The 21,497-nt window shown below is 34.8% G+C and overlaps 1 protein-coding gene across 3 annotated transcripts in view; it reads right to left on the reverse strand.

Annotated features, from left to right (window-relative positions):
• Positions 1-2,034: 2,034 nt before the first annotated feature.
• Positions 2,035-21,497, reverse strand: part of LOC145277854 (uncharacterized) — a 59,910-nt gene continuing 40,447 nt past the window's right edge. For all 3 annotated transcript variants that reach the window (XM_080129803.1, XM_080129801.1, XM_080129802.1), the window contains one exon: positions 2,035-4,173. In XM_080129803.1, coding sequence (XP_079985929.1) covers positions 2,884-4,023 — 1,140 coding nt within the window. In that variant the 5' untranslated portion in view covers positions 4,024-4,173 and the 3' untranslated portion in view covers positions 2,035-2,883. The remainder of the gene's footprint in view (positions 4,174-21,497) is intronic.

Here is a 21,497-nt window from a genome sequence, read left to right on the forward strand (position 1 = left end):
ACATAGTTTTTTTGGTAAGCACGGTCTCCTCATCAGCAAATTTAGGAGGATTTCTATTGAATTGAAAAGACACCAAAAATAAACCTAGCATTAAAAGTAAGGCAGATGAATCTGAAAAATTGAAATAAAAGGTTTGGATTTAAAATTTATAAGAAAATTAGTATAGGTTAGAGATAGAAATTAGTAGAAAAAATATATTTTTTTTTTTGAATTTACATAATAAATTTGATTTAAAAATATATAGAGATAGTTACCTTTTAGTTTTTCTTTTTTTGAAATCAGGAACTATGTTTAAAGTAGTCATTTAGATGTTTGCTATAGCTTTTTATTTTATTGAATGATGAATTTTAAAAGGGCGACGCTCGTGCAGTAAATTGTTTCCGTTAGCGTATTTTGATTTAAAGACGCTACAGTTAGTATATATAGAGAGAATATTTATTTTGCAAGTTTTTAAGGGGAGATAATTGTCATGTGTTATTGGCTTTATTTATTATTTGATTTACGAGTCTAAGGGCGGTAATTGGTCTAAGTTGATTTATTAAAGCTTCTATCATGTAATCATAAACGTTGGTTTAAATTTGATAAATATAAACCACCTTAAATCATTAAAAATTACTCATTAGTAAAAATAGATTACAATTTTTTTTTTTTTTTTTAATAAATCAACTTAGACCAATTACCGCCCTTAGACTCGTAAATCAAATAATAAATAAAGCCAATAACACATGACAATTATCTCCCCTTAAAAACTTGCAAAATAAATATTCTCTCTATATATACTAACTGTAGCGTCTTTAAATCAAAATACGCTAACGGAAACAATTTACTGCACGAGCGTCGCCCTTTTAAAATTCATCATTCAATAAAATAAAAAGCTATAGCAAACATCTAAATGACTACTTTAAACATAGTTCCTGATTTCAAAAAAAGAAAAACTAAAAGGTAACTATCTCTATATATTTTTAAATCAAATTTATTATGTAAATTCAAAAAAAAATATATTTTTTCTACTAATTTCTATCTCTAACCTATACTAATTTTCTTATAAATTTTAAATCCAAACCTTTTATTTCAATTTTTTCAGATTCATTTGCCTTACTTTTAATGTTAGGTTTATTTTTGGTGTCTTTTCAATTCAATAGAAATCCTCCTAAATTTGCTGATGAGGAGACCGTGCTTACCAAAAAAACTATGTATAATTGTTCTACGTAACTTCATGTATACCACAAATAAAAAGCACAGATTTCCGAAACGATCGTACAGATAATTGACTTTGTTGTTGTTCCTTCTTATGAAACTGATTTTTAATTTAATTAAAATTTGATTTTTAAATTTAAAAATTTTTTTTAAATTTTTAAATAATAAATCACATTACTTAATATTGAATTAGCTCTAGGACATTTAACTATCGAGCTTATTATATATCTAAATTACAACGAGCATTTCCTGTATTTTAATTAAACTAGTAATTTCACTATTACATTAAAATACACTTAGCTCTTTAGACTATTATTCTAATCTCCTTTAAATTATATATATATATATATATATATATATATATATATATATATATATATATATATATATATATATATACTTTCAAAATCAACAAATAAGTATAATTTCTTGACCATAAAATGTTAACACTTCCATAGTATTTTATAACGATAGCAATGTTCTATCATTTTGCATCTTATATATATATATATATATATATATATATATATATATATATATATATATATATATATATGTATATATATATATATATATATATATATATATATATATATATATATATATATATATATATATATATATATATATATATAGACAGTTATAGAGAAAAAATTTAATTAATTTCAAAATATTTCATAATCTCTTGGCATACTTTATACATGACAAAATAATAATCAACTTCCCAATTTCGAAACTGAGCAGAATCATGAGAACAGGCAATTATACATAAAAAGGGATCAATATCTTTAAAGATAGAACTTTATGACAATAGCAAAAACATGTATTTAACTCATGTGAACATTTTATTGCAGATTTTCTTTACAAAGAGATAGCGAGAGAAAAGGATAAAGAGAAAAAGAGAGTGGGAGGGGAAAGAATTCATTTTACAAGATTAGTTTTATGCTTTATTGTAATCATCAGGTGATGACTTCTGTGGAAATATGTTTTTATAGCTTGTTTATAATTATGTAGAGTGAAGGTCATTTAATGAGAAACCAACAGAGACAAAGGATAACAGACTTTGTTCAAGTTTGACACATCTTGTTTTACGCATCGTATCTAAGGCAATAATTATGATTTGTTAAATTTAGAACAAAATTGTTGCATGATCTCTTAAAGATCATGCTTAATTCAATTTTCATTTAACTTTTAAGTTTAAAAAAATCACGCAGGATTTGTTAAAATTTTTTAAGAGCTTTAAGCTATTTATATATGTAACTTTTTAATGCAGAAACAAAAGAAATACAGATTTTTGAATTTTGTAATTATTTTATAAAAATTGTCATCTCTTCAAACCCCCTTGAGCAAGAGATATGATAGAGATATCAATCAATTTGTCTTATGCATATGTGTGTGTGTGTGTGTATGCGCACGTTGTTTGTGCGTGTGTGCGTGCGCGCGCGCGTGTGTGTGTGCCAATTTAGAGTAAAATCTTTGTTAAACAGAATATTTTGGCCTTATGATTTAATTTCATTCAGAGTGATTTCAATATGGCACTGACTTGGAGGAAATATTAAAGCAACGAATAACAAATAAATCCTTTGTTCATTCTTTGAAAAGAAAAAGTTGAATCCTGAATAAATAAGATTTGGATCTTTAATAAAAATAGTTGGATCCTTAATAATAAAAAAAAGATTAGAATCCTTAATAAAAAATATCAACATTTGTTTTGCATCGCATTTTGGCAATATCTATTTTGGTAGCCGACATATCAACATTTGGTTTGATATCATTTTTAACTGTGGTCAGTGTATGCAAATGGTGAATGACTTTATGAGAATTTAAGTCTGACTCAAGTATGAACGCTTCCTGACAACAATCACAGGAAAATTGCAAGGATGGTGAACAAGGTGGACAATGGTTAGCAGAATCAACTGTCAAGGATGGATGAGAATCTGTATGGACACTTGAATGTTTTTCAAGATGAGCATCATCATAGAAAGCAGCATCGCACAAGTTACATTTTAACATCTTCTCTTCAACGTGGATCTTTTGCTGGTGATTTTCTAAATGCTGATTTTTTGAAAAACCAGTTTGACAAATCGGATATTTATAGCATTGTTTTGAATTCATTAAGCTTTCTTGGTCATTAACGACCATTTCGTTTGGATGGGAAGATGTTTGATGTGTCTTTAAACGTGAATTGCGTGTGAAGGCTTTATTACAAATTGAACATACAAATGGTTTCACCCCAGAATGGATGCGTGTATGCATTTTAAGGCTATATCGCCGTGAGAATTTCATCCCACATTCAACACAGATAAATGGTTTTTGTCCAGTGTGTACACGTGTATGCACCTTGAGACTTGAATTTCTTGAAAATTTGACACCACAAAGACTGCAAGTATAAGGTTTTTCTCCAGAATGGATGCGTTGGTGGGTTTTTAAACTGGAACTACGAGAGAATTCTACACCACACATTTCACATAAGTAAGGACGTTCGCCAGTGTGGACACGGTTATGAACTTTCAAAGTTGATGCACGAGAGAAAGCCACTCCACATATTGTGCAGCTGTATGGTTTTTGACCAGAGTGTACTCGATCGTGCATTTTAAGACTTGAACTACGCGAAAATGTAACGTTACAAAGGTTACATTTGAATGGTTTATCGGATGTATGGTCTGTGCTTGGTGTCTTCATGGGTACTTGCTTGTCTGCATCATTGTTCTGCAGCTGCTCAGGGGTATGATTCTCAAAGAGAGAGGAATGATAAAGATCAAAGCTAAAGGCTTTTTTATTGAAACTGTTGTCTTCACAATTGTCAATTAAAGAAATCACATCCATTTCCTGTATTGATATCAATCTTACAAAGAAAAACACTGCTTTAAGGCAATTCGTTGATGACGTTTTTTTTTGGGGGGGGTTTGTTCAGTATTTTTGAAGTATCAGCATTGGGTGTCAGCTTCTGTTTGGAAAAATGACGCAACTCTTCATCTGTAAAAACAAAAAAAGATATTTTATTGTCTATACATCTATAAAATAAAAAAGAAACAATCCAAGTTATGTGTTCATCAGCGTTTCATCTTTATTATGAGACTTCCTCTGGATGAATGAAATTAAGAAAACAAAACACCAGTACAAATATTTGAAAATACATTTTTAGTGTAATGAAATGTATGACCCTGTTCCATTTCAGAAACGGAAAAGTTCGTTTGAAATTCAACAAAATGGGGAGGGCATAGTGTTGTGAAAGAGGGTAAGGTTTTTTTATAACGTCATATAGCCGTTAATATATTTAAAAAGATATGATGCAATTCAGAACATATTTTGAAACAAATATGTCTGTTATAATTCAAATATATATGTGTAGCTGAAATGAAATAAGTGTATTCTTGTTATGTAATTTATTGACTGATTATATGTATTAATTATTATAGAAGATGTATTCTATAGTGTGTCTAAAATTAAATTATGTTCTTTTAATAGATGTTTAATTATTAATGGCGATACATTATAGAAACATCTATCCATATATATAATCTGTATATATCTATAAATATAATTAAACTAGCTGTACTCGCCCGGCCATACATTGCTGTGCCTGAATCTGGTTAATGCAAGTATTAGATGGCTTGTATCTCAGGAATATATGAACACACACACATACATGCACACACACAGAGAAAGAAACACACACACACAGAAGCACAAACAAGAAAACACTCACATGGGGAAAAAACACATGCATCCACAAACACAAATGTAAACACATATGGGAGAACACATTAAAAAACACACGCAAACACAAGAAAACACACATGCACACACAAAAAACACAAGCATGCACACACACACACACACACACGCACACACTGACGCACACACATACATGCAAACACATGCAAACAAACATGCGCACACAACAGTGCAAAAACACAAACAAATGCGCAAAAACACACACATGCAAGAAACACATACACACACAAAAAACACAAACACACACACATGTACGAATGCAAAAACATACAGACGCACATGCACAAACAAACTCACACACACAGAAAAAATGCACACACAAAAATAAACACAAACACACACACGCACACAAACACATGGATACACATGTACATACAAACTCATGCACACACTTTGCAAAGTAGTAGGCTGTTTAAAGGCTCTAAAATCACGCATAAGGAGAGTTTTAAGTACATAAAATGTCAATTTACGATTTATGATTGAATGTTATATGTAATATAGTTAACTGTGTAAAGAAAAAAGAAAGAAAATAGCATTGTTGAGTGTCTGGTAAGGAAAATCTAAATAGGAAAAAAGAAACAATGCTAACTTAACTGTTATTTTTTTTTTTGCCAGGGATTGTATTTATTTAGACTGGGTATGGGAACGAATTCTAAGTAAAAAAAAACATGGAAAAGTGAACGACCCGTTACAAATCCAACTACAAAAAAATAGCATCTACGGTTATGATTAAATGTTAGAGTCAAGCAATATAGTTAACTGTGTGAAGAAAAAACAAAGAAAATAGCAGTGTTAATTGTCTGGTAAGGAGAATTCAAGTATGAAAAAAAAACAATGCTTACTCTAATTGTTAATTATGTTTGTATCAGGGATGTTTTTTTAAGGGGGTTAGTTTCGTGGTGACACTGTCTGTGCAGGTAGCGGTAAGGGTATTATTATGTAAATTCACGAATATGAGCGGTTAATATTTGTTGATGTTGGTTTAATATTTGGAAAACGATTACTTTGTGTATAGAGAGAGACGCCATGTTTGTGAAGGTCTGACACATTCGTTTTTTGATTTAAGATGTGTATTCCCAAATACTAGATCTCTCAGTTATCAGCTAGTGAAAAAGGCTGGATATTTTGAAGGGAGAAATTATTATTTTGTAATCGATAACTGGAAAGGTAATGATACGTATATGAGTGTAAGAACCAGTTATGAAAGATGTCAAGAAAAAATAGTTATAAGGTGTATATCTAGTCACAATGATGAGTGAGGGCAGTAAGAGGACTTTGGATTTAGAGGGAAAAATAGGAACTACCACATCAAAAGATGTTGTGATTGTGATGGTGTTGCTCTTAGGATGAAATGTAAGATTTTATTATAACGACTAAATGTGTCTAAAATGGCGTTCTAAAGTTTCATAAGATAGTGGCTTATAATGTAGACATAATAAGTTTATATGTGGCATATAGTGTTGCAAACCTATGGTATTTGAGTTCAGAGGGGAATTTCTGCAATAATTTTATTATATAGTAGGTAAAGTCGATTTTTCCCCTCTAAATTCGAACATCATAGAACTATAAAAACAGGCGCTGAATATAATTACAATACAATCACAATCTCTGTCAATGAATTATACATTTCCAGAAACTAGCAGTCACTTTTTTATCAATTACATGATGGCAGCAACTCGTTCTTGAGTATTGCCATTGCTTAATATATCTCTGGCTCAAATGACACAAACATGAGCGCAACTAGCAGCACATGCCAGACGGTCACCTATATAAACCTTCTATAGTTCAGCACATCCACTGATGACCGGGTCCAAGCTGTGGTGCCCTGGGGCCAGACCCTGGAAGTTCCAGAGCCTTTATTACCATTCACGCCCATATCTGCATCAGTCCTCATTAAATGTCCGTTTGCAGTTTCAGGCTACAACCAGCCCTTTTGTTATCAAGATACACACTGATTGCAAAGTGGGTATTCCATTGCATATCAAGTAATGCCTGTGCTTGAAGCTTTTTACAGTGAGGAAAGACTTTGCACTGAGACAATCCCACTCTCTAAACAACTGCCACATTGAATCAAAAAGAAGAGCAAGTCAACATTATTGGAAGCAGCAGTCGCCGCAGGTTTTATATCAGGGTTTTCCTTCTCCTAGAGAGATTGCCTTCATCACGGCTTACGGGAGCCTTCTCCACCCATCATGCCATTTGATCCATGACTGGGACTTAGGTTGCTGGGCACCTGAGCATACACCACACGCTGGTGGGTCATGTATGCCGCAGCTGACAGTGCCTAAGCTTCTCTGGAGGTTTCTGTCAGGGTTACCTCACCCTTAGCCTTTGGTCCAGTGGAGGTCCAGTTATACAGTGCAGGGCATTCGCCGTTCATCAGAGCCCCGTCTGCATGGCAGTGGTCACAACGTGCATGTGAGGGTGATTTGTCTGGGAGAAGCACAGTTTTATGCTAAGACATCTGTGTGCTTTTAACACACGTCCACACCAGACCTTGGCCACCTATCATTACATCAATTATCAATTACATAATTTCCTACATAGGTTCTGATTAACCTGGCATTCACAAATTAGTCATACCTAGAGGAAATGGGCGTAATTTTCAATCACTTTTTAAAATATCTACTTCCACTCTCTTATTAATCCCTGGGAATTCTCCTTCATTGTATACTTTTCAAGGCTGAAACGGTTATTGTTTTATTCTGTTATTCCATTATATTTTCCTTAGTAGGACAGAACATTTCCACGGGATTATAAATTTATTTTTGCTATGTTCTGACTGGTTGACATCAATCCTATTTTTCGAATATTAGATTATTCTAGCCGAACACTAAACAAATATTGTGTCTATTTAAAAATGCTAATATTCCAAAAACAATTCTAGTATGCTTCCTCGCTTTCCTTTTCATCTGATCATTCATCCCAATTGTGTTTGCAGAATATACAAATATCGGAATGCATATCAAATACATAACTACGAACTTAGACTCTATTACATTCCCCACTGTAGATCACGTCAGTATAAATTATTATATTACTTTACTCACTTCTTCGTAATAGCCCACAAAGTTTTAATACTTACAATGTTTTAACAACAAATTTCATTTATTTTATTGTCTCTTTGTTCCGTTTATAAAAGATTAAAAATATCGGCTCAAATTATGTAGAAGTACCTTTTTAAAAGTTAGTTTCGTGTATACGTCTCGGGTAAAAATAAAATAAAATTTGTAATATGCATCCATTTCTTTTATTATTGAATGACACACGTGCTCAGTGAAAACAAAACAAAACAAAACAAAACAAAAATGACGGATCAACAAAAAAGATAAGAATAGCAGTCAGAATAATCCAAACACATTATATATTTCTAAGTGCTTCTACAGAATTTGAACCGAAACATACGGACTTTTGTTGAACTAAACATAAATCTTAGCTTAATGTTCAAAATAAGATAAAAAGTTTGATTCAATTTCTGTAGAAATATCAATTTGTTTATTTTCTTTATATATATACGTTATGGAGAAAACAATTTTAATATTCACCCTATTCCTTTTGTTATAGAACTCTACTGTCAGAATTTTGGGGTCGTTATCAAAATTCGACTTTGTTGGGAAAAATGGGTGCTTGTCTATAATTGGACCTAAAAGAAAATTTTTTTTCAAGAAAAATCTTTACAAATCTTTATGATGTATGTACCTATCACCGCACGAAGATGTCATGTTCCAAAAATTACGTAAATCGATCAAGTAATTTTTTTTATTTAAAAAAATGAAATATTATCACAAATTCTATCAGAGAAAAACTGGACGCTATGTTGATTTTCAATGATATGCTACTAGTGACATCTTTTGGTAATTACAAGAATGTAAGATCTACAAAGGCAGAAAATAATATAAAGAACTAAAGTAGGAGTTCAAATATAATTTTTAAAAAATAATATAAAGAACTAAAATAAGAGTTCAAATATAATTTTTAAAAAATAATACAAAAAAGGAAGGAATATAATTTTACAATGAAGTCTCAAAATGAAACTTCACAAAGAGGGGGGAGGCGTTCTCGTTTCCCTTAAAAATAAAAGAAAGGCTTACATGAAAAAAGGTCTGAAAGTAAAAAACATGAAACAAAGAATTCTCAAATATCTGTGCGTGAGGTCGCCATGCTAATCAAGAACCTTGATTCCAGTAAAGCAACTGGCCCTGACGGCATTCCAGTTATAGTGCTGAAAAAGCTCCAACCAGAACTTGCCCCCATATTTACAAAACTGTTAAGCGTTGCCTTAAGGAGAATGGCTCCCCAACACGCTGGAAAACCTCATCAGTATGCGCTGTATTAAGGAATTCAGGTGATAAGTCATCTCCCTCTCAGTACAGACCAATAATCTCCTGTGCGTCATGAGTAAGTTGCTGGAATCCATATTAGATAGAGAAGTAGTCAACCACCTCAGCAGAAATAACCTTTTTGGTGACATGCAATATGGTTTCCGTTCTGCAAGATCTACAGCAGATGTGTCTATGGTTATATCTCATAGGATTAGTGAATCTCTGGACAAAGGCTTCCTTTCTAGGGCAATTGCTCTTGACATATCAAAGGCCTTCAATAAGGTATGGCATAAACGCCTACTTCACAAGATTTCCAGCTACGGTATAACTGGAAATGTTTTCTCAATCATTAAATCATTTCTCTCTGATAGGCTCATAAGAGTAGTGGTTGATGGGCAGAAATCAGAGGCCCTCAGTATTAATGCTGGAGTCCCTCAGAGGTTCATCCTGGGCCCAACTCTCTTCCTGATCTACATCAATGATCTCCCAAAACACATACTTAAATCATTCGTTGACATCTATGCTGATGACACGACCATCTATGGCAACACATCAAAGGCCGTAAATGACAAAGTTTCTCTGATTCTCTCTCCTCTGATCTTGAGCGCATGTTAAAGTGGGGGAAGAGGTGACTGGTTACTTTTAATGCATCTAAAACGAAGCTCCTATATTTACATCATCAATGCTCTGATCCTCATCTGGCATCAATTGAAATGGATGGCTCTCGTCTAGGGGAAGCTCTATGATTTGATAAGCTTCTGGGCTTGACCTTTACTCCTGACCTGAAATGGAACACGTACATTAAGTCTGTTGCCAAGGTCGCTGGAAAAATGGCAGGATCCTTCTACCGCTCCAAAAGATATCTCACTACTGATGCAATTCTCTATCTATATAAAAGCCAAGTACGTCCAAGGATGGAGTACTGCTGGCACATCTGGGCAGGAGCTACTAAAAACAGCCTATCCTGCCTTAACAGAATACAAAAGAGGCTTCGTGACTTAGTGTGGGATGCCCTTTTCTCTTCCCTGCAACCTCTCTCCCGCAGAAGAGACGTTGCGAGCCTGTCTTTGTTTTAGCATTACTTCCATGGCAAGTGCTCGTCTGAGCTCCAATCTCTGGTCCCCCCTCGCCAATCTTTCACGATAAACACCCGTCTAGCTTAAAACACTGTGAAAAATTTTCCCCACTTTTTATCTGGGCCAAAACCAAAACGTAGATTACATGAACAAAGCTTCTTTCTTAGAAGTGAACGCCTGTGGAACTCTGTTTCGTTTGCCTGTTTCCCACCTGACTACAACCTGGATGTCTTCAAGTCCAACATAAAAAGTTCCTGATAAATCACCCCCTTAAATAAGGCACTTTATCAAATCTCCAATACTAATGTACTGTACACGCAATAACCTTTATCCCCGAGTGGCTTCCGGGCCTTGATAAGTGGTGACTACCTTGTAAAAAAAAAAAAAAAGTTTTTTTAAGCTTTTATTTTACTTCTTATATCGTCCTTTCTTCAAAACAAATGAAACCTTTACAAGGTTTAAAAGTTGGGCTCCCTCTCGCCTGAAAAATGGAGTCCGAATTGAAATTCCTTTTCTCAGAAAAGGTTGTCAGGCTTCTTCTTCTTCTTCTTCTTCTTCTTCTTCAGTAAACTATTCTTTGAAAGGGGAATAAATAAATAAATGCTGACGAGTCACTCGTTCAACGTTCTAAGTAAGGAAAAATAATATAATGTCAACGGGCACCGTCAACAGAGCGTATTCCTTTCACTTCTTTAATAGGAGGTGTCCTCAGAACACCTCAATTTAAAACAGCAAAAAAAGGGGGTTCTCTACCCTCAAAAGGTGCAGAAAATACAAAAATAAGTTGAAGAGTTGCTCAACGACGAAGCTCCGAAAGAAAATCTCCTTTTTCTAAAAGAATCTTTCTGGAACTGTTTGAAAAAAAGCGCTAAACAAAGGGGGCTGATGGGGTCATCCTATAGTAGCCAATCACCATCAAGCAAGGGAACGAGGAAGATGATGATGCTGAAGACTGCTAAGAAAAGGAAAGGTACTAAATAGGAAGAGAGAGAGAGAGAGAGAGAGAGAGAGAGAGAGAGACGCATGCACACACATGTTCGCCAGCTGAAAGTGCTATTTAGTTTGTTCGAACATGTTTTTTTACTCACATACACACACCCACATGTACACACGCACATACGCACACACATGCACGTATATACACATCCACATACACACACATACATGCTCGCATGTGCAAATATGCACACATTGGTGACGTCACTTCCTTTTAAGTGAAATCCAGACATGCGCAGTCAAAACACTGACCCCGATATAAAAGTCAACAACAACATTCAACTTCCTCTTTCTTCCCTTTTGCCTTGGTTCGTCAACCAGACAAGTTTGCGTCCACAGCTTGTGGCCTGAAGACACTTCGACGTGAACGACTGCTACCATGCATGCGCGGTTTTACTGAGGTCAACCCTCTCTCTCTTTCTTTTTCTACATGCTGGACTGCCATTTCTCTTTCCCCTACTTTATTCCTCTTTTTCCACACGCGTAGCCGTCAACAACTGAACTGAACACGTGTTTCACCTAAACCATTTATTTTCAACAGAAAATAAACAACATGTTTATTTTATTCAGCAATTGAGTTTTTTTTTTCCTTCCTTCCATTCATTTCATTATTTTCTTTTGAAGCGAGTTAGGATTATTATATCCTGGTCCGCAACAAGTTCATACAACTGCTGAATGAACTGGGGTTGCATGAAAAGTCAAGGCGTCAACTAAAATGACTGACCAAAAACGAAGGAGAGTGAAAGATTGACAAGAAAGTCAAGAATGCTGACCTACCACCTCCCTTTGCAATGCTGAAGGCGACATTGATAAAAAAAATAAATAAAATTCCAACACTCTCCCTACAAGAAAAAAAAAATTCTTGGAACAGAAAAGTTTTGTAAAATGAAATCAAACTAAATTTCCTAATATTACTTCACCCAGGAAATGGGGTATTAAGCTAATATTAAACTTAAAATAATTAACTTTTTTTTTTCTTAATCTAAAACTACTTAGTTATTTGCAGGAATATCACTATACATGGACAATAAAGACTAATTTCCAACCAAGCTAAAGTTCCATAATAATCTTTAAAAGATGAAAGACGAGAACAAACACAAGACAGATTTCCTGGATCCACAATAGGCCGGTCATATCTACTCCATAAATAGGAGTGGGACCAACGTGAAAGTTTTGATTAAGGAAGCTACCCCAGGCTTTTAAACCACATAAAATCAAAACATATTTCCTGCATAAACCGAGCAGAGAAAACCCCATTTCAAAAGCCAGTCGAGCTCCACATGTCGAACCAGACAAGCCAGGCTTGGCAAATTTTTCAAAGGTACCTAAGCTTCTGAAACTCAGAGATCCACCATTCATCCCGAACGAGAGATCCAAATTTTTAGGTACCAGCATTGGGGACCTCTTCTCCATCACTCTAAAACTATAATTGAAAAATAGACATTTTGCACCCAGTGGAGAATCTGAAAGCAAAATCATTTTGGGCTACATAAGCCCTAACAATATTGAGGCACATCCTCAAATAAGTAATACGACTTAAAAGGGCCTTAATCACCGAAACTAACTGCAATGCCGGAAAAGTTAGCTGGAAAGGAGAAGTTTCATTTTCATTTTAACATAATTCAACAGAAGACTTCTATATAACATAATCTGGACTCTTGCAGATTTTTTGAGGGGCTGAGCTACACAGGTAGCCAAGAAACACCACCAAATCTAACAGTCTACTGAAAACATCCAGTGCAGCTTGAGTTTGCTAAACTCTCGCCAAAATAGTATCTCCTTAACCCCAAACTTTCAGAGTGACATTCATTCCAAAGGTGCATACCTGCACCAAATGCAGTACTTACAGTAAGTACTTTAAAACTACTAGTGTCATTCAGTACTTGTTCTGGGAAGGAGTTGTGACAAGGTAAACTCCAGTTCCTATTCCAAATAACATGCACATTAACACATGAAGATAACAGGACGTTGTCATCTTGGCTACTCCCTAAATTCAAGCAGTCTCCCTCATTATCAGTAGATTGCTTAGACAATTGAAACTGCCTGCTTTATCAATAGGCACAATGCCTCTGTCCAACTCACACCTAAATTCTCCAATAAAATGTCTAAAATTCCAGGTCTCCATACTCAACAAATCAGGGACAAGACTGGAATCCCTACAGACGTCAAACAAATACAAATTTTTCCTAACAATATAAATAGCAAGCTGCCATTTAGGAGAATCAAATTTCACAATAGACGAGACCTTCACTAAGCCGAACTTTCCAGTACTTAGTGGATAGGTCTCAGCAACTTGACCTTCTGGCTCAGGAGTAGAAACCTTGACAGGCATAACCCAAGAGGAATGTCGTAACAATTGTCCAGCTTATCACTTGTTAAAAAGGCTAGACATCCCAAAACTCCTGCCAAGAATACACTTACATTAGCAGAGTCCTCATCTATAAAAGAAGGGTCTGCATTCTCAGCAGAGAAGCAAGTATAAATCTGACCGGATAGAACCGAAACAGAAGAAAGCCACACATTAATCTTAGGTTTCATGTCACAGAAAATATATCTAGACGCATCTGTCTCAGATTTCAATACGTTCAGCACCAGGAAAATATTGTCAATAGCAAGCTGTCACAAACTCACAAGCTTGCTGAATGATGACACACTTGACATGATGAAGCTTCTTAAAATTCTAGCTAAAAAGAAATAATTGAATATCACAGAACAGTGCTTGCCAAAATTGTTAACTACCAAGGCTACACAGCAAACTACATAAGTGCGTATTAAAACTAATGTTTGTGTTTGACAAAAATTTAAAAATTAATCTACAAATTAAAATTATCTACTTGTCCACCCACGAGACACACTAGGCCGTATTAATGTGGGAAAGAATCCAGTTCCCAAAGAAGCACTCTAGATTGGGACAAATGAAACTTATTTCAGAGAAAAAAAATTATCCTTCAAGACTGAGGACAAATATATTTTTCACAGAAAAATGCTGCATAAATCTTTTTCTTTTTTCTGACTATGAACAGAACCAATGTCAAGGAAAACTAACGCTAAGTCTGATGTTAATGCCACGAGGGGAACTTTAAATAATTAAATACCGAACAGTAATTTCGTCGGTTGGGAAAAATAAAATAACCTGAGAAGGCATTTTATCTTAACCTATGGTCAGAATCAAAACTCAAAAGAAAACTAACCTCAAGTCCGGGGGCACGACGGTCCCACGTGGAAGGTCTCACAACAAACTAAACACTTAACTGCAAATGCAGCAGTTGGTAAACAAATGAAAGAAATATTTCTTTTAACCTTTTCTTGAAAGAAAGCACTATGACTTGGGAAGTAAAAGGAGAAACAAACCCTCTAAATACAAAACAATACTGGAATTAAAACACCGAGGGAGAAATAAATTTCTTGTTAATCTCCCAGTACAAATTTTCCCAGGAGAAAATATTTCCAGATACAAAATTGTACTCGAGAAGAAATTATCTTTTATGAGACCAATTTCTTTTTTAAAGCTTTCTTAAAACCAAAGACATTATGACTTGAGCATAAGCGAATTAACAAGGAAGAATAAATTGTTCGTTAAACTAATGGACACAATTTACTGGGAAGAAAAATATCTCCCAGGAAACCTCTTTCTTCTTAAACCTAATTTCCTAAGACTATGGGAAAATAAATTCACTGTAAAGAAATAAATTTATCGTGAATATATATAAAATTATATGAGAGAAAATGTCTCTTAAGAAACTTTCAATTTAAAACCAAACTGACTGAAGGCAAATAAAAAATTTACAATATCGTAAAACCCATGTGCCACAAAACTAATATACCAGCTCACTAAAATGCAGACATGTTACGTAATTCAACAAACACAACAAGTAAAAGAATAGGCTAAATTTAACCAATGAAATTATATTATAACAAAAAGTACGATAATTAGAAAAGGTATTTTTTTAGATTAGGTCCACCCCCACAATTTTCTTTTAAATGACGACTGATAGGTTTTCGACTATGCTGAATACGGAAATCGCATTGAAATTTTGCAGAAATAAGTAGTTATCGAGATATAAAAAGTTATTTTATACATTGTATTCTTTGGCGGCCATCTTTGTTACGCGCGTAGATTTGTTTATGGCGCGCGCGTGTAACAAAGATGGCCGCCAAAGAATACAATGTATAAACAACTTTTTATATCTCGATAACTACTTATTTCTGTAAAATTTCAATGCGATTTCCGTATTCAGCATAGTCGTCATTTAAAAGAAAATTGTGGAGGTGGACTAGATGTATCAGAATTTTTGTAGGAATTTTTGACACCCTTAACACGAAACTGCGAATAAAATATGAAAAAAACTCGTAATTTCTCTTTTAAAAGTGGGTTGTTTATTTTCTTTATGGATTATACTTCCAAAATAAACTATTAAAGTTCTTTTAAAAGTAATAGAATTTTTTTTTTTTTTTAAACAGTAATGAATTTTACGAACTCAATATTTTTCAATTTTTAAACTTTAAAAATCTATCAAAATTTTTCTATTGATTCTATTTTTACGATATTTTCAGGGTCAATGTGAAATTCTATGCTCTTTCCAATAAACAGAATATAATATTTTAGACAAACGTTTTTTTTAATTCACGCCCCCCCCCCATTTTCAAGTGTCTATTAAAAAGTAAATAATTAATTTACTAATTTACTCACCAAAGTGTTATATATATCACAAATTGAAGAGAAAAGGTCAATAAACAATATATTTAAATTTAAAACAAAAAAAAGTAGTGTTTTTTAGAAATTTACATGTAAAGTTCGAAGTTTAAAACCTTTTTTTTAACCACGTTGTTTGTTTTTTCTTTTGTTTTTTCTTTTTAATGAAACCTTGGTCCTTGCTCCTTTAATTGAAAAAAGAATTAGGGCTTGAATTACATGTTTCGAGTAGTTATAAGCTTGGAAAGACAGGGTGTCGAATAATTCACGCCTCCCATTTTGAAATGTCTATTAAAAAGTAAATAATTAATTTACTCACCAAAGTGTTATATATCACAAATTGAAGAGAAAAGGTCAATAAATAATATATTCAAATTTAAAACAAAAAAAGTAGTGTTTTTTAGAAATTTACCTGTAAAGTCCGAAGTTTAAAACCTTTTTAAAAAAAAACCACGTTGTTTGTTTTTTTGTTGTTTTTTTTTTTTAAATGGAACTTTGGTTCTTGCTCCTTTAATTGAAAAAGAAATTAGGGCTTGAATTACATTTTTCGAGGAGTTATAAGCTTAGAAAGACGGGGTGGAATTATTCACTATTTTTCACGAAATTTCTGACACACCCAGAGGTGGACCTAATCTAAAAATTTACCTTAGAAAATAATAAACTTATTAGAAGTGAAAAAGCAAGACGAAAAAATGTAAGTGTGCAAAAAAAATCTTTAGAATTTGCGTTTCAAAAATGGAGAATTCAAGATGGCGTCCTAATGAAAGAAAGGGAAGGATGTCATTCAAAAAAGTACGGAAAAATATGGTGGGTTGCAGTGCAAATATGAATATGGCAAAGGTCAGCTTACACAAATAAAACATTTAAATATGACATTTAATAAAACAAAATGTATGGGAAACAAACCAACCTGTCACTTTGGACTGAATGGGTCTTTAAAATTTAAATTTTAATTAAGAGGAAATCCTAACAATAGAAAAAAAACGACTATACTAATAGGTCCTGGGAAAAAAATAGTGTCCCAACCATGCTGCCGGTCATTAGCAAAGGCTATAATTTAAAACTGAAATATCTTATGCAGTTCATAAATGCATAAGATGAGGGAATTCAATGATAAAGTGTTGTGCATTTAAAAAAGGAATTTCTTGTGAAGTTCGAGACTTGGAAACAAAAAGGAAAGCTGAAGGATTTAAAAGAAAAATGTCGTTTGCTGTTTGTAAACGCACAGGACCGGAAAACGCAAAAAGCAAAATGTAGAGGAGGGATATCAATATTCAAAAAGCAAAATTTAGAGAATTTAAAGAAAAATGTCTTATGCCGGCAGGACAGCAAAAAGCAAAACGTTGGGATGTTGGGGTCGTTATCAAAATTCGACTTTGTTGAGAAACATGTACTAAAAAACGGAGTAAAAGAAAATAGTAATGCAACAACACAAAGAAAAGGAAAGAAAGAACAAATACAAGACCCTGAATTAAAGTTGAAAAAGTCCACAGTTTATTTGGGAAAAGTGAATGGCAGATTGCTTTTTGCTTCCCAAAAGCAATGGTAAAACATTTTTTTTACATAGGGGTCACCACTTATCAAGGCTCGGAGGCCACTCGAGGACAAGGCTTATTGAGTGTGCAGTAGTCAATTGGATAGTATAGTAATCATTAGTAGTGGAAATTTGGTAAATTGGATTACTTAAGAGGATGGTTCATCAAGAATTTGTTTATGTTGTTGAAGACAACCAAATTATAGTCAGATGGAAAACAGGCAAACAAAAGAGAGTTCCACAGGCATGCAGTTCTAAGAAAGAAGCTTTGTTTATGGAATCTGGGTTTTGGTTTAGGCACTCTGTTCAAAATAGACTTCATGACTTAGTGGGGGAATGCCCTTTTCTCTTCCCTGCAACCTCTCTCCCACAGAAGAGACGTTGCGAGCCTCTCTTTGTTTTATCGTTATTTCCATGGCAAGTGCTCGTCTGAGCTCCAATCTCTGGTCCCCCCCCCTCGCCAATATTTCACGAAAAACACCCGTCTAGCTGAAATCACTGTCAATAACTTTCCCCACTCTTTATCTGTGCCTAAATCAAAATGTAGATTCCATGAATAAAGCTTCTGTCTTAGAAGTTCACGCCTATGAGACTCTGTTCTGTTTGCCTGTTTCCCACCTGACTACAACTTGTATGTCTTCAAGTCCAACATAAACAAATTCCTGATAAACCGCCCCCTTAAGTAAGACACTTTATCAAATCTCCATTACTAATGATTACTACGATATTATCCCATTGATTACTGTACACGCAATAACCCTTATCCCCGAATGGCTTTCGGGCTTTGATAAGTGGTGACTACCATGTGTACAAAAAAAAATGTTAAAAAATAAGCTGCTTCTAGCAGCTCCTGCTCAGATATGACAACAGTACTCCATCCTTGGCTTTTATATAGATAGAGAATTGCATCAGCAGTGAGATATCTACTGGATTGGTGGAAGGATCCCACGATTTTTCCAGCGACTTTGGCAACAGATTTGATGTACATGTTCCATTTCAGAACAGGAGTAAAAATCAAACCCAGAAGCTTGTCAAAACATGAGGCCTCCCCAAGATGAGAGCCATTCATTTCAATTGATGTCAGATGGGGATCAAAGCATTGATGATGTAAAGATAGAAGCTTGGTTTGAGATCCATTAAAAGTAACCAGCCACCTCTTTCCCCATTGTACTACATGCTCAAGATCAGAGGAGGAGGAATCAGAGAGAACTTGGTCATTTACAGCCTTTCATGTGTGGCCAGCATGATGTAGTGTCGTCAGCATAAATGTCTATGAATGATTTAATGATGTGTTTTGTGAGATCATTGATGTAGATCAGGAAGATAGTTGGGCCCAGGATGAACCCTTGAGTAACTCCAGCATTAATACTGTAGGCTTCCGATTTCTGCCCATCAACCACTACTCTTATGAACCTATCAGAAAGAAAGGATTTACTAATTGAGAAGACATTTTCAGCAATACCGTAGCTTGAAATCTTGTGAAGTAGGCGTTTATGCCATACCCTATCGAAGGCATTTCATATGTCAAGAGCAATTGCCCTAGAAAGGAAGCCTTTATCGAGAGATTCGCTAATCCTATGAGATTTAACCATGGGCACATCTGCTGTAGATCTAGCAGAACGGAAACCATATTGCATGTCACTAAGAAGGCTATGTCTGCTTATATGATTGACTACTTCTGTATTTAACACAGATTCCAGCAACTTACTCATGACGCACAGGAGACTTATTGGACAGTACTAGGAGGGAGATGACCGATCATCTGAATTCATAAATACAGGGCATACTGATGAGGTTTTCCATACCACATTAACAAGCTAGCAGAAAAAATAATATAAAGAACTAAAGTAGGAGTTCAAATATAATTTTTAAAAATAATACAAAAAAGAAAGGAATATAATTTTACAATGAAGTCTCAAAATGAAACTTCACAAAGAGGGGGGAGGCGTTCTCGTTTCCCTTAAAAATAAAAGAAAGGCTTACATGAAAAAAGGTCTGAAAGTAAAAAACATGAAACAGAGTTCTCAAAGTTTTTTTCTTCTTCTTCTCTGTCCTTTTATCGTCCTTTCTTCAAAACAAACGAACTCTTCACAAGGTTTAAAAGTTGGGCTCTCTCTCGCCCGAAAAATGGAGTCCGAATTGAAATTCCTTTTCTCAGAAAAGGTTGTTAGGCTTCTTCTTCTTCTTCTTCTTCTTCTTCTTCTTCTTCTTCTTCTTCTTCTTCTTCTTCTTCTTCTTCACTTCGAAAAGGGAAATGAAGGAATAAATAAATATTGACGAGTCACTCGTTCAACGTTCTAAGTAAGGAGAATTAATATATCAACGGGCACCGTCAACAGAGCGTATTCTTTTCGCTTTCTTAATAGGAGGTGTCCTCAGAACACCTCAATTTCAAGCAGCCAAAAAAGAGGGCTCTCTACCCTCAAAAGGCGCAGAAAATACACAAATACGTCAAGGAGGGGCTCAACGACGGAGCTCCAAAAGAAAACCTCCTTTCGCTAAAAAAATCTTTCTGGAACTGTTTGAAAAAAGCGCTAAACAAAGGGGGCTGATGGGGTCGTCTTATAGTAGCCAATCACCATCAGGCAAGGGAACAAGGAAGACGATGATGTTGAAGACTGCTAAGAAAAGGAAAGATACTAAAGAGAGAGAGAGAGAGATAGAGAGAGAGAGAGAGAGAGAGAGAGAGAGAGAGAGAGAGAGAGAGAAGCAGAGACGCATGCACACACACACATGTTCGCCAGCTGAAAATGCCATTTAGTTCATAGGAATGCTGGAAGGGGGGGGCGTCAACTAGGATGACTGACTAAAAACGAGGGAGAGTGAAGGGTTTACAAGAAAGTCAAGAATGCTGACTTATCACCTCCTTTTGCACTGCTGAAGGCGACATATGGATTAAAAAAATAATAAAATTCCCACACTATACTTTGTTGTATCTTTTTGAAATATTTGTTAGTATATGAATAAGGAAAAGAAATAACGAGACATCATTGAGCTAGGGGAGCCATTTTTATTTTTCCCCAAGGAGACGCAACTCATACAGCTACATGACAAAACAAGGTTAGATAATCTATATCATAACATCTCTCTTCCATTAAAGAAATGAATGTTCAAGCAGAGTTTGCTGAAAGGGATTTCAGGTATGAACCTTTTCTACAGGTCATACCTTTTAGGGTGGGGGAGGGGTTACAACATGACCTGATCTCGTGGTTTGCTGTTGTTGGACTCTGCTTTATGTGTAGGTTTGTATGTTTCTACAAAAGGGAGTGCAGATGTTGATGTGTGTGTTGGGAGTTTCTGTCGGATGTATGTTTTGAATATTGGGTGATGTAAGCTGAGTGTGATGCGCGAGTGTATTATGCAGAAATGTCTGTATCATATTGGAAATGTGGGCATCTTCCTTGAGATGCTTGTGATGCAAAGAACCTGTCCTCTTTGGGCCTCAACAATGCAGGATCCTGGTTCAGTGCAGGCTTGTCTGATTAACGCTGGAATCCATCTTTTCATGTCCTGGTCTTGTACTCGCACCCGTTGTTCTGCACTAAGATTAGGGAGATGTTTACCATGCTGTATTTTCTGTAGTAGGCGATCCTGAATTTCCTTTTTTCCGGCATTTTAGTTGGTGCATTTTGTAGGGAGATGGCTGATTAGTTTACAATTAAATAGTAGTTCCTCCGGGATGGGATAACATGATTGAAGACAAAATAGGCTAATAAAAGCTATACTGAGCAATCGGAACTTATGTCCTGATTGCTCTGTATAGCTTTCTTCATGGTTGCTTTGATGGTCTGAATGCAGTCTCCTGCCATGCTATTTGATTGGGGGTATCTAGAGGTGATGTGCTTAAAATTCCATGTTTTAGCAAAATCTCTGAAATGCTGAGAGCTAAACTGTGAGCTATTGTTACTGATAAACTTTTCTGGCCCTCAAAGATTTCCTTA

The sequence above is a fragment of the Euprymna scolopes genome, chromosome 6, assembly GCF_053919585.1.
Source record: "Euprymna scolopes isolate OS-2025 chromosome 6, ASM5391958v1, whole genome shotgun sequence".
NCBI classification, from domain to species: domain Eukaryota; kingdom Metazoa; phylum Mollusca; class Cephalopoda; order Sepiida; family Sepiolidae; genus Euprymna; species Euprymna scolopes.